Below are 13,585 nucleotides of genomic sequence, written 5' to 3' on the forward strand. Positions count from 1 at the left end.
CAAGGTAGTAGGAGATAATCATTTAAAGTTTAGGGTTCAGTTAATGACAAATCAATAATCTTTATACACGGGAGCAAAAGATACAAGTATCATTCAAGGTAAGCTATTTGGTCAGAGAGCTTGTGTATGTACAATCACGGCCTTCATCATGTCCTCATTTATACATTTCATTCTAAAATTCAGAGATTCATGCAAAGATTATTACTCACAGCTAGTCGTTCATTCTAAATGCAAGTTCACATTCTTGTTCTTTCTTTGTCTAACATACACACTTCCTCAACTTCATGAAAGGAAACAAAAGTCTCATCTTAAGCATGCATTCAATTTAAAACAAAGTCATACACCTATTTTTCACAAAAAGATAAAAGTGTTTCACTGCCATGTCATTTAAAATAAGTTAAACTGTTCAAAATGCTTCAGGATAAGCACACTAACTATTCATATATAAAACTAGCAGTATATATAGACATAAAGGAAATATTATACGAAAACCAAAATTATAATAATAATAAATCAAAAAGCAAAAAGTGTCATCAGGAATTAAAATTCCTGTGACTGGTCCTGATTGTCCTGTATCTGAACATTCTTCTCATCTGTTATATGCCATATTGGAGTAGCTGGAGGAGAAGTGTCAAAAGGAAAAACTGGTATAGTCTGGCCCTCATGTATCTCTAAGACATGAATGGAAGAGTCTACTGTGTGCTGAGGTAGAGATGGATCCACTCCTGGAAATGGTGCATTAGCTGACGCTGGCATTGGTCCATGATGAGCAGCCTCATTAGATCTCGTCTCTAATTTTCTTTTTTTACAATCAACATCTCCAAAGATGGTGGCTTCAGATGAGTTATCATTTTCTAGTTCTGGCTCATGCTGTTGAGGTGCCTGGGCTGTAAAACTTTCATTATCCCCCACAAAATAAGGTCGAGCCCCAGGCCAGGTCACCTTCTCAATGAACTGCTCTACACTCATAATTGGCCTTTGCTGAGCTAGTTCCTGCAAGCTTTGTATAATGAGAATATGTCCTTCAAACAAGCTTTGCAATTTGGCATCTAAAGTCTGAGAGCTCTGGGCAGATAAGTATGCTAAAGCTGGGAATGGGGCTGAAGTAGAGGATGCATGGATGCCAGCTATTGGCGCAAAGGAAGAGGGAGCACCAGCTGCTCTGAGCTTGGTCTTCCTTGCCTCTGGAAATTTAACTGTTAGGTCATTCGCATTCCAACAGTTCCTTATGATATAAGCTAAGTCAATGGCCGGCCTTAAGTTTTCATAGGAGGTAAGGGCATCAGATCCCACTCCCCTCAATCTACACAAGGCTGTGATTAAAGCTGGAAAGCCTAAGCGAGAAGAGTTAGACTGAGCCATCATGGTAATTTGTCCAGAGATCAAATCGCCAATGTTCATGTCCATCCTTGTGATTAAGCCATAGACCAACCTAGCTCTGTCTGTGTTCAAATCTAAAGTGCGGGAGGTAGGAGCTAGGTTTGAGTATGAGAAAACGCTCCATGTCTAAGCCAGGGTGGTAAGATCTTTTCTGAGGAGCTTCCATGGTTGGCCCTCTGTGTTTAGAATAAAGCCCTTTCCCGGAATGCACAGACTAGCCTCCATCTCTCTAGGATCAGACCTTAGTCTGTAAAATCTTAGAATAAATGGGTAAGGATTCCCCCTCCTCTAATAACACTGGAGTCTGGAGGAACTCATTCAAACTGTCTGCGTCTATCTTGATTAAATGGCCTCTTATTCTAGCACCTTTAGGAGCTTGATTTGTTAGACTAAAGAAATTGGCATAGAATCTTTAACCACTGCGACATCTATGCTTCCTTCCGGAAGGTTGGCGAGGCGTTTGTGAAAGTTTCGCCTTTCCAATTCTACTTTAAACTCGTTAAACTCTTAATGATAACGTTCCACATTCCTTTCTGGAAGGATCCTTCGGTCTAAAATATTATCGATATCTCGGTTCCAGGCTTCCTCTGATTGAAATCTCCTGTTATCATTCTGGTCTTGTGGCCTAGAATCACTACTCTTACGTTTCTTAGAGGCCATCTGCATAAAAAGGAACCAAACAATTGATCAGGACACAAGTTATTCCAACATCAAAAATTGGAAAATAAAACTGAAAACAACACTGGCCGCTTAGCGAGACATAATTTGCTTAGCGGGTCTTCACAAAAACGACATTGGGCTTAGCGACACAAGAGTAACGCTTAGCGGAAATTGCTACAGTCCATTGTTTTCAAAATTGGCTTAGCTGGCGAGGAGCCCGCTAAGCCTAAGATTAGCCGCATGGATTTGAGCTTAGCCAAGAATAAGCTGCGCTTAGCGGCACTAAACAAAGCAGAAATTTCACTAAGTTATGGGAACTTAGCGAGTGAAGCTCGCTTAGCTCAGCGAATGCCGCAACCAATTGCGCTTGGCTCAGGAATGCTCAGCTTAGCGCGTGGCTATCACAAAAAAAATGGTTAAGTTACCTGGGCTTAGTGATTCAGCCTCATGTAGCCACATGTAGTTCAACAAGAGGATGAATGTTCATCCTCAAAGGATGAACTCGCTTAGCGCAGTAAGTGCGCTTGGCGAGTTCTTCAGATAAAGCTTATATACTGAGTATTGATGAACTCGCTTAGTGCAGCATTCTAGCTTAGTGAGTTCATCGTGTTTTCCAGAAAACACAGAAAACACAGCTCGTTTTCTCACACTTTTCAAGCCTCTAAAAGGCATATCAGACATGCAATGTGTGTGCCATACTCAATTCAGTATACAAGCTTACATAGCCCTCATCTTAAACTAATTCTAACAAAACATAAAAACCCTAAAAATCTAAGGCTACAGTTAAAGTCTTCTACCCTAAAGTTAACACAAGAAAAAGGATCAAGGAACTTACTTGGACGGTGTATGATTGATGCTTCAAAGTTGAAAATGCACAAAGAGAGTGCAAATGAAAAATATGCAAATTTTTGGAGAGAGAGAATGCAGAGGTGAGGTTTTTGTAACCTGGCAAATGTGAGTGTAATTGTTGTTACACTCACTTAAGCAGTTTTGATACTTTCGCTTAGCGGACCGTTTCACTAAGCTAGCAAGAGAGATGTTTGGTTTCTAAACTAGGCTCGCTAAGCGAATGTGCGCTTAGCCGACGTTTCAAATTCGAAAACAATTTTTTTTTAGCAGAAACTCGGCTTAGCATGAGAGTAAGTCTGCTTAGCGAGGTCTGTAGATTAGAAAAATTGCAACTCTTGCTAAGCCTGGCTATGGCCAGCTTAGCTAAAATGATGCATCTTAATTACAGAGGAGCATGCGCTTACCTAAGAGGTTCTCTCTTAGCACTCATATTGCCACAATGAATCTCGCTTAGCTGCCATGACTAGTGCTTAGCTTTATCGACCTCAGTTATGGCCGTAAGGAATTGCGCTTGGCAACAATAGGTCCCGCTTACCCACTGATAAGCTGTCGCTTAGCGATTAGGCTGAAGCTTAGCTGAATTCAGATTGAATCGAAGTTAGCATAGCTCAACCTTGGCCAGCTTAGCGGACTAGATCAGCCTCAGATGGAAGGGTTGGGCGCTAAGCGCTCAAGACTCGTGGCTTAGCGCATGAACAGAGATGCGCTTAGCGCGAGGCTTGCACTTAGCGAAAGGACTCTTTTTCAAAAAGATTTTCTATGTTATTTTTCAGTCCTTTTTTCAATCCTGCCTAGGGTAGCTTTGCTATTCTTAGCCGGTCCCAAGCCCGGATAAAAGGAGAGGGTTGTGTTAGGCTTTCGACAGCCAACGTTAAACTTTGTCGAATCTCTATGACATGGATCAATTACGTAATAATGTGAATGCTAGGTCGTTGCCCGGAAGCAACGCGTTGTATGGCTCGAGTACAGTGTCAAAAGAGCAAGGGCCGCTGCATCGCCGCCCGGATGTAGTGAAAAGTAAGCAAGGGTTCCCACATTTTCGTGAACGGGTGTGGGTAAAGAAGCTAGTTCATGACAGGAGGATTCGCTTTGGTACATGGAATATAGGCACACTTACTGGAAAATCTATGGAAATAGTGGATGTTATGGTGAGGAGGAAGATCAATTTTATGTGCCTACAAGAAACTAAGTGGACAGGTGAAAAAGCGAAAGAATTAGACAACTCGGGATTTAAGCTGTGGTATACGGGAAAAATCAGATCAAGAAATGGGGTAGGGATTATTGTGGACAAGGAGTGGAAGAAGGATGTCGTGGATGTAAGAAGAGTAGGAGATCGTATCATAGTCTTAAAATTGGTAGTGGGACAGGACACCTTTAATGTTATTAGTGGGTACGCACCTCAGGTTGGGTTAGCAGAACACTTTAAGGTAAAATTTTGGGAGGATCTAGAAGGGGTACTTCAGGATATACCCCAAGGAGAGAAATTTTTCCTAGGAGGGGATCTCAATGGACATGTAGGTAGCGTGGCTAGAGGTTTTGAGGGGGTGCATGGGGGTTTTGGCCTAGGGGAGATGAATGGGGAGGGTAAATCCATCTTGGAGTTTTCGGAGGCTTTGGATCTTTCTATAGCCAATACATGGTTTAAGAAAAGAGAGGAACATCTTATCACTTACAAAAGTGGAGGGACATGTTCTCAGATAGATTTCTTCCTTATCAGGAAGTCTGATAGGAAGTATTGCTTGAACTGTAAAGTTATCCCGGGAGAGAGCTTGACTACCCAACATAGAGTTTTGGTTATGGATGTAAGAATTAGAGATAGGGCAAAGAGAAGAAGTCCTCTGGTAGCACCAAGGATCAAATGGTGGCACTTGAAGGGTGAGAAACAAGGAATCTTCCAACAAAAGATATGGGAGGGTTGGTGTGGACAATCACAAGGAAGTGCAAATGATATGTGGAACAAGATGTCCCAAGAGATTATTAAAGTGGCTAAAGAGACGTTGGGTGAATCTAGAGGTTTTGGACCTAGGGGTAAAGAATCGTGGTGGTGGAATGAAAATGTTCAGAGCAAAGTTAGAGTAAAAAAGGAGTGTTTCAAGGAGTGGTCTAGGTGTAGAAATTCTGAAACTTGGGATAAGTATAAGATAGCTAGAAATGAAACCAAAAAGGCGGTGAGTGAGGCAAGAGCCCAAGCTTTTGACGGACTATACCAAGCTCTAGGAACCAGGGACGGAGAAAGATCTATATATAGGCTTGGTAAGGGTAGAGAGAGGAAGACTAGAGATTTGGATCAAGTAAAGTGTGTTAAGGATGAAGAAGGCAAAGTCTTAGTGCATGAAAAAGATATCAAGGAAAGGTGGAAGGCGTATTTCCACAACTTATTTAATGATGGATATGGATATGACTCTAGCATTCTAGACACAAGAGAAGAGGATCGGAACTATAAGTACTATCGTCGGATTTAGAAACAGGAAGTAAAGGAAGCGTTGAAAAGAATGAGTAATGGTAAGGCGGTGGGGCCAGACAACATACCTATTGAAGTGTGGAAAACTCTTGGAGATAGAGGTCTTGAGTGGCTCACCGAACTCTTTAACGAAATTATGAGGTCAAAACGCATGCCGGAGGAATGGAGGAGAAGCACGTTAGTGCCAATCTATAAGAACAAGGGGGATATACAAAATTGTGCAAATTATAGGGGAATCAAGCTCATGAGTCATACCAGGAAATTATGGGAAAGAGTGATCGAACGGAGATTAAGAAAGGAGACTCAAGTTACTGAGAATCAATTTGGTTTCATGCCGGGAAGGTCGACCATGGAAGCGATTTATTTATTACGGCGGGTGATGGAGCAATATCGCATGGCCCAACAAGACTTGCACTTGATTTTTATTGACTTGGAGAAAGCGTATGATAGAGTGCCTAGAGAGATTTTGTGGAAAGCTCTAGAGAAGAAAGGGGTTAGGGTTGCATATATTCGAGTTATCCAAGATATGTATGATAGGGTTTCGACTAGTGTTAGGACACAGGGTGGAGAGTCAGACGATTTTCCCATCACAATTGGTTTACATCAAGGGTCAACCCTTAGCCCCTACCTTTTTACCTTAATTCTGGATGTCCTCACGGAACAAATCCAAGAGATAGCGCCGAGATGCATGCTTTTTGCAGATGACATAGTCCTCCTTGGAGAGTCGAGGGAGGAGTTGAATGAGAGGTTGGAAACTTGGAGACGAGCTCTAGAAACACATGGCTTTCGCCTAAGCAGAAGCAAATCGGAGTATATGGAATGTAAGTTCAACAAAAGAAGGAGGGTTTCTAACTCAGAGGTGAAAATAGGAGACCATATTATCCCTCAAGTCACACGGTTTAAATATCTTGGGTCTGTAATACAGGATGATGGGGAAATTGAAGGGGATGTGAATCATCGCATTCAAGTAGGATGGATGAAATGGAGAAAAGCATCGGGGGTGTTATGTGATGCAAAGGTACCGATCAAGCTAAAGGGAAAGTTTTATCGGACTGCGGTAAGACCGGCAATTTTGTACGGAACAGAATGTTGGGCGGTCAAGAGCCAACATGAGAATAAAGTAGGTGTAGCGGAGATGAGGATGTTGCGGTGGATGTGTGGTAAGACTCGACAGGATAAAATTAGAAACGAAGCTATTAGAGAGAGGGTTGGAGTAGCGCCTATTGTAGAGAAGATGGTGGAAAATAGACTTAGGTGGTTTGGGCATGTAGAGAGAAGACCGGTAGACTCTGTAGTGAGGAGAGTAGACCAGATGGAGAGAAGACAAACAATTCGAGGCAGAGGAAGACCCAAAAAGACTATAAGAGAGGTTATCAAAAAGGATCTCGAAATTAATGGTTTGGATAGAAGTATGGTACTTGATAGAACATTATGGCGGAAGTTGATCCATGTAGCCGACCCCACCTAGTGGGATAAGGCGTTGTTGTTGTTGTTGTTGTATTTTTCAGTCCTTTTTCCAAGAAATTGAAGCCCTTATGTTACGCATTCAAAGATTGGATGATATACTCCTATGTACAAATTACATAGCCAGTTCCAAATGATTGAATGCATGAAAAACAAAGATAACAAAAATTAAAAACTGGGTTGCCTCCCAGGAAGCGCTTCTTTAATGTCATTAGCTTGACGTATAGCTTACTACCTTCAAGGTGGTATGAAAGTCACAAAGAACACATCTTCCTTGAAGTTTTGCCTTTTAGCTAGAAATTTCATGAACTTCATATAATCTGGAAGGACATTCCAAATCATTTCAAGAAAGGTGTTAGTTATTAAAGAAAGAATGGCACTTAAGGTTTCCTCATGCTTTCCTTGCCTTCCTTTCTTGTCAATCAGTTAATGAGGAAGGTTATTGCTTTGGAGAATATTTTCTTGTTGGTTTTTTACTATTGAGTACTTCTCGCATTGTTGTTGTGCTTGTTCCTCATCTTTCTCCTCAACTTTTTCTCTTGACTCATGCTCTTTTACTGGGCTTTTCTTTTGAGCTTCAACCTCTACAAAGGATATTTCTTGTTTGACCATAAATTGAGCCACTGCTTTTGCCAGCTCACTAACCTGGATTTCTACACTTTGGAGTGCTTGTTGAGTTGATTTAGCTGTTTCCATGAATTGCATCAACAATTTATCTAGATTGGATACTCTTTCTGCTTCATTTTGATGGTAAGGTTGTAACTTTGGTCCCCCGTGAAAGTTTTCTATTAAGTAGCTCTTACTAAAATGAATTTCATGATTTTTTATTGAGTTTTGATTATCTTTTGAGCTGGCATGGTATGCCATGAATTCCTCAAACACACTTTCGAGATTAGGAGTTCTTTCTTCTTCATATTGATTGTAAGGACTTAACTCCTGTTCCCACTCTTGATCGTGTGCCGTCAAGATATTCATTTCACCCCTTAAAAAGCTCCAAATCTCATGGAACTAAATCATTTGTAGAAGATTTGCTATGTATACAAAGCACTAACAAGAGTAGCAGTCATCAAGTCAAGAGAAAAACAAACATAAACTAAAACAAAAATTCACAAAAACAATAAAAGAATAACAAATAAAGAAAAGACACCTAAAAATGAGCTAACTTCCCAAATAAAAAGAAGTTCACCAGTAATGGCGCCAAAAACTTGTTCGCGGCCGGCAAGTGCACCGGACCGCACAAGTAGTATAAAACGGTAAGAACCGAGTATCGAACTCTCGGGGAACTTGTGTTATCTGGCAAGATATTTCGATAAATAGGCATCTAGTATGAAAATATAATTGTGGTTATGGACAGGTATTTAAACTATCTAGGCAAAAAGAAAGAAAATCACGCAAGAGAAATACTGTGTAAAAACAAGTAGAGAAAGCGTTGGTCATCCTCAAAGGTTCCTGATGCTAAAAAGGATGTTCTCTATTTAACAATGCTCATACATTCCTATGTTGTCTCCTGGACTGCTAGACCCTGATTCCTCAAGATAGCCTAGCCTAGTCCTGATCAAGCCTCGTCCGCAGATCCCTCTTGTAAGACTAAACTCGACCAAGACCGCATTAAGACACACATACACAACTAAGTTCTTGTACCCCGATCCCTCATGATAGCACAACAACTTAGTCCCGTACTACCAAGGACTTTAGAATCAGACCAGTTCCCACTGTTGAATGACCCTAACAAAGCATGCATCTACGTGATCACGGTAAGAGCACACTGGAATGAAAAGCAGATAGCACAGAGAACACACAAAACATCATTACATAGATACAAATATATTTACATCAGGTACCTATAGGGAAGATCCAACAGAGGATTTAGCTTTCCATAGTCCGGAAACCTCCTTTACAAGAAAGAGAAGAACAAGATGAAAGACTACAAAAACACAAGTGGTGAGGATGTCTCCTTCACCTCTAGGATCTCACAATCACTCCCAAACTCATCTCAAGTTCTCAGAACGGCTTCTGCTTCGAACTTGCATCTCTGCAGATCTTCACACAGCAAAATCTCTCAGAACGCTTTTGAACTTGGACCTTTCTCTCTCTAGAACTTCCTTGTAGAAGCAAGGCTTCATGGTGAATGTGATTCAAAGGTGTTTTGATGATAACAATGATGACAACAAAAGATGATGACAAAGGTGATGAACAAAAAGCTCAAAGATCAAAGAACAACTCAAGTGAATCAAAGAACATCTCAAGTGAATCAAGAACAAGTCAAGAGTTCAAGAATCAAGAAGAATTCAAGACTCAAGAAGAAATCCTAGAATCAAGAATAAAGATTCAAGATTCAAGATTCAAGATCTCAAGAATCAAGATCAAGATTCAAGACTCAAGATTCAAGAATGAAGAAAAGACTCAATCAAGATAAGTATTAAAAAGTTTTTTCAAAACTTTGAATAGCACATGGTTTTTTTGACAAAACCTTTACCAAAGAGTTTTTACTCTCTGGTAATCGATCATCCTTTTCATTCTCTTCTCCCTTTGCCAAAAAGAATTTGCCAAGGACTAACCGCCTGAATTCTTTTTGTGTCTCTCTTCTCCCTTTTCCAAAAGAACAAAGGACTAACCGCCTGAATTCTTTTGTGTCCCCTACTCCCTTGTCAAAGAATTCAAAACGATATAGTCTGAGAATTATTTTGATTCTTCCCTTTCCCTAATACAAAAGTGTTTAAAGGACTAACCGCCTGAGAATTCTTTTGTATCCCTATTCACAAAGTATCAAAGGTTTAACAGCCTGAGATCTTTGTCTCAACACATTGGAGGGTACATCCTTTGTGGTACAAGTAGAGGGTACATCTACTTGGGTTTGACTGAGAACAAGAGAGGGTACATCTCTTGTGGATTAGTTCTAGTGGAGGGTACATCCACTAGGTTCAAAGAGAACAAGGGAGGGTACATCCCTTGTGGATCTTTGCTTGTAAAAGGATTTTTACAAGGTTGAAAGAAATCTCAAGGACCGCAGGTCGCTTGGGGACTAGATGTAGGCACGGGTTGTTGCCGAACCAGTATAAAAACTCTTGTGTGTTTGTTTCCTTCTTCCTTAATCTTTTACTTTCCGTTGTGCATTTAATTTTCGCTTTTACTTTCTATTAAGTTTCTCTTCTACTCCTCATTCTCTTAAAAATTTAGTAAAAGCCTTAAAAGAGTAATTTTTTAATTAGTAAAGGTTTAGGAATAATTAATTCAACCCCCCCTTCTTAATTATTCTAAGGCCACTCGATCCAACATTCCTAACATGCAAAAGCTTCAAGCCAGGGTCAGATTCTCGTGCATGCAGAGGCTTCTTCAAGAAAAACTCCAAACTCCCTTTGCAAATCTGATTTTAGGCTTAAATAGGTGGCCTTGTTCGTGCTCATGCGCTTAGCACACGTATGGACCGCTTAGCGCACGTTAGGGATTTTTGGCTCAGCGCGCTTCTCTCGCTTAGCAGATGAGCTGAAGCGGTGCGCTTGATGACTTGGAGCAGTGCGCTCAGCGAACCTGACAGCTCATCTTCTTCTGGATTCTTCCTTGCGCTTAGCCACTGAGTGTTGCGCTTAGCGAATGCTCGCTAAGCCAGCATATTGGCTTAGTGAGAAGGTGAAAACAACACTTTTGCCAATTTGCCTAATTAACCTAAAATTGAGAGAAATTGATTATTAAACACACAAAACAAAAGTATAAATGATCTATTACCTATATTTAACAAAAAGTACTTATAATATTACAAAACAACCATAAATTGGGAAAGTTTGATACAAAATACACAGGTTTTATACACAAAAGTTAGTCGTGTTCATCGACTAACAACAAGAATGAATAAACAAAGCATCAAAACGCAACAATGGTGAGCCAAAGAGCAAAGGGATGGTACACTTACTTGTATGGAATGAACAACAATGCCAAATGGAACCAAAAACACAAAAAATGGTGATCTAGGGCTGCAAAATTGCAAATCTCGTGAGCCTTCATTTTTTGAATGAGGGGGGGGGTGTTTTGGGTGAAGAAAACTCACCCTGCCCCTCTTTCTAACCTATCTCATGCAGAGGGTGCTCGCCCAGGCGAGCTCAGCTCGCTCGGGCGAGCTAACTCTTTTTTTTTTTTTGCAAGACTTCTCTGCAAAATTTTAACTATCCAGGGGCTTGCACTTATTTATTTTAAATCCCAGGATTAAGAATAAACTAGGCATATTCAACTATGACTTTAGAAAAATAAGCAGAAACTTAAAAGATACTAAGCAGCCTCCTAGTAGCACTTCTTTAATGTCTTGAGCCAGACGCAAGATGATGATTTGTTGACCATGGGCCTAGCATCGGCTCGTACCCATCCCTAAGTCTTCTGAAAATAGGAAATTGCACCACGCAATAAAACATGACTACACTACCACTTACCTTAGTTTATCTTTGTCTTGAATTTGGCGCGGTATTGACCATCACTCGAAAAAAATCTTCTCCTGTCCTTCGACGCACATGATGATAAATATGCATATGCATGCATGCTCATGATCAGGTAGTTCAAGTGTAACAATTTAAACAAATGTTTATTATGTTCAATTTTACTTAAACGCTTATGACACCCTTGTAGATCGAGAGCATGCATTTTAAAGCATGAACAGACAGAACACAAGGGTTTGAAAAGAAAACCATCAATCTGATGTTTATTAAATGTTGCGATCAAAGCTTACAAAGGACCGGAAAACTTTAAGGAGACTTAGAGTAAAATCATGTATTGAACCCCCCTAGCTACCCCAAGTACTAAGCATAATATCGTTTAACGATATTGGCATTCACGGGTGAAGGAAACTCTTCATCATCCATGCTGGCAAGCACCAGTGCTCCTCCTAAGAATGCTTTCTTTACGATGAAAGGCCCTTCATAGTTTGGAGCCCACTTTCCCCTATTGTCCTTTAGGGCTTGGGATACTTTCTTCAGAACGAGGTCCCCCTTGTTGAATTTGTGCGGGCGTACCTTCTTGTCGAAAGCATCTGGTACAGGCGCCCGTCGCTCATAGCCTCCAGACACTTGCCTTCTATAAGATTGAGCTAATCAAAGCGTGCTTGGGCCCACTCCGATTCTTCTAACCCAGACTCTGCCAGAATCCTCAAAGAAGAGACTTCCACCTTAAATGGCAGCACGACTTCCATTCCGTACACCAATGGAAACGGTGTTGCCTCATTTGATGTGCGTACCGAGGTTCGATAACCATGAAACATGAAAGGGAGCATTTCATGCCAATCCTTATATGACACGGTCATCTTCTGAATAATCTTCTTCATGTTCTTGTTGGCCACCTCAACTGCCCAATTCATCTTGGGTTTGTAAGGCGTGGAATTATGGTGTTGGATCTTGAAATCCTCGCACATTTCCTTCATCATCTTGTTATTCAGATTGGTGGCATTATATGTTATAATCTTCCTGGGCAATCCATACCGATAGATTACCTCCTTTTTGATGAACCTAACTACCACGCTCCTCGTGACGCTGGAGTATGAGGCGGCATTAACCAATTTGGTGAAGTAGTCGATCACAACCAAGATGAAGCAATGCCCGTTCGAAGCCTTGGGCTCAATGGCCCCGATCACATCTATTCCCCATATGGAGAAGGGCCATAGCGCTACCAAAATGTTCACAGGCATGGGCGAAGCGTTTACATTGTTCGCGAATGTCTGACACTTGTGGCATTTCCTAACATGGATGCAACAGTCGCTCTCCATGGTGAGCCAGTAATACCCCGCCCTCAGAATCTTCCGGGCCATAGCATGCCCGTTGGCATGTGTTCCAAAGGAACCCTCATGGACTTCTACTAGCATCTATTTAGCCTCCCTGGTATCCACACATCGGAGTAAAACCATGTCATGGTTTCTTTTGTACAGAATGCTTCCACTCAACAAGAAACCGGCTGCCAACCTTCTTAATGTTCTTTTATCGTTGTTGAAAGCCTCTTTATGGGTACTCCTTGTTTTTTATGTATCGCTTGATGTTGAAGTACCAAGGTTTACAATCTTGTTCCTCCTCTATCAAACAACAATCGATGTATGGCAAGTCTCCGAGCAGAGTCAGCTGGAACATGGATGCTAGAGTGGCAAGCACATCAGCCATTTGATTCTCCTCTATGGGAACATGGTGGAAAGAGACATCATCGAAGAACTCAGCCAACTTTTTGTAAGTTAGATAGGGTATTAGCTTATGACCCTTAGTCTCCCATTCTCCCCTCAACTGGTGAATTACCAAGGCTGAGTCTCCGTACACTTTGAGCAACTTGATGTTGAAGTCAATTGTTGCTTGGATCCCGAGGGCGCATGCCTCGTATTAGGCCATGTTGTTTGTGCAATCAAAACCCAATTTGGCCATGAAGGGAATTCATTGATTGTCGGGAGAGACCAAAGCCGCCACAACCCCATGGCCTAGGGCGTTGGACGCGCCGTCGAACCACATGACCCACTTATCCTTGTCCTTATCCTCTAACTTTTCTTTGAACAAGGCCATATTGTCTTCATCGGGAAACTTCGGATGCATGGGCTGGTAATCATTAAGAGGCTGCTGAGCCAAATAGTTTGCCAAGGCGCTTGCCTTTATCGACTTTTGGGTGACATAGACAATGTCGAACTCAGATAGCAAAACTTGCCACCAAGCGATCTACCCCGTAAGAGCGGGCTTTTCAAAAATGTACTTGACTGGGTCCATTTTGGATACCAGCCAAGTGGTATGGCTCAACATATACTGCCTTAGACGATGGGATGCCCAT

General features: G+C 41.4%; 1 protein-coding gene across 1 annotated transcript; it reads right to left on the reverse strand.

Annotated features, from left to right (window-relative positions):
• Nucleotides 1-12,783: 12,783 nt before the first annotated feature.
• On the reverse strand, nucleotides 12,784-13,585 carry LOC114404198. The gene is made up of 3 exons (XM_028367280.1): nucleotides 13,511-13,585; nucleotides 13,222-13,419; nucleotides 12,784-13,143 (listed from the first exon to the last, which is right to left on the reverse strand). Exons 1-3 carry the CDS (start codon nucleotides 13,583-13,585, stop codon nucleotides 12,784-12,786), a joined length of 633 nt encoding a protein of 210 aa, XP_028223081.1.

This window comes from Glycine soja, unplaced genomic scaffold (genome assembly GCF_004193775.1).
Source record: "Glycine soja cultivar W05 unplaced genomic scaffold, ASM419377v2 tig00006126_1_pilon, whole genome shotgun sequence".
Taxonomy (NCBI): Eukaryota; Viridiplantae; Streptophyta; class Magnoliopsida; order Fabales; family Fabaceae; genus Glycine; species Glycine soja.

Excerpts from the sequence above, each read along its gene's own strand:
- LOC114404198 (XM_028367280.1), bottom strand. The coding sequence starts at position 13,585 with ATGGGCATCCCATCGTCTAAGGCAGTATATGTTGAGCCATACCACTTG. Across the intron at positions 13,420-13,510 it reads TCCAAAATGGACCCAGTCAA|TCGATAAAGGCAAGCGCCTT; the intron begins GTACATTTTTGA and ends GTCACCCAAAAG. Across the intron at positions 13,144-13,221 it reads ATGGGGTTGTGGCGGCTTTG|GCATGCGCCCTCGGGATCCA; the intron begins GTCTCTCCCGAC and ends GCCTAATACGAG.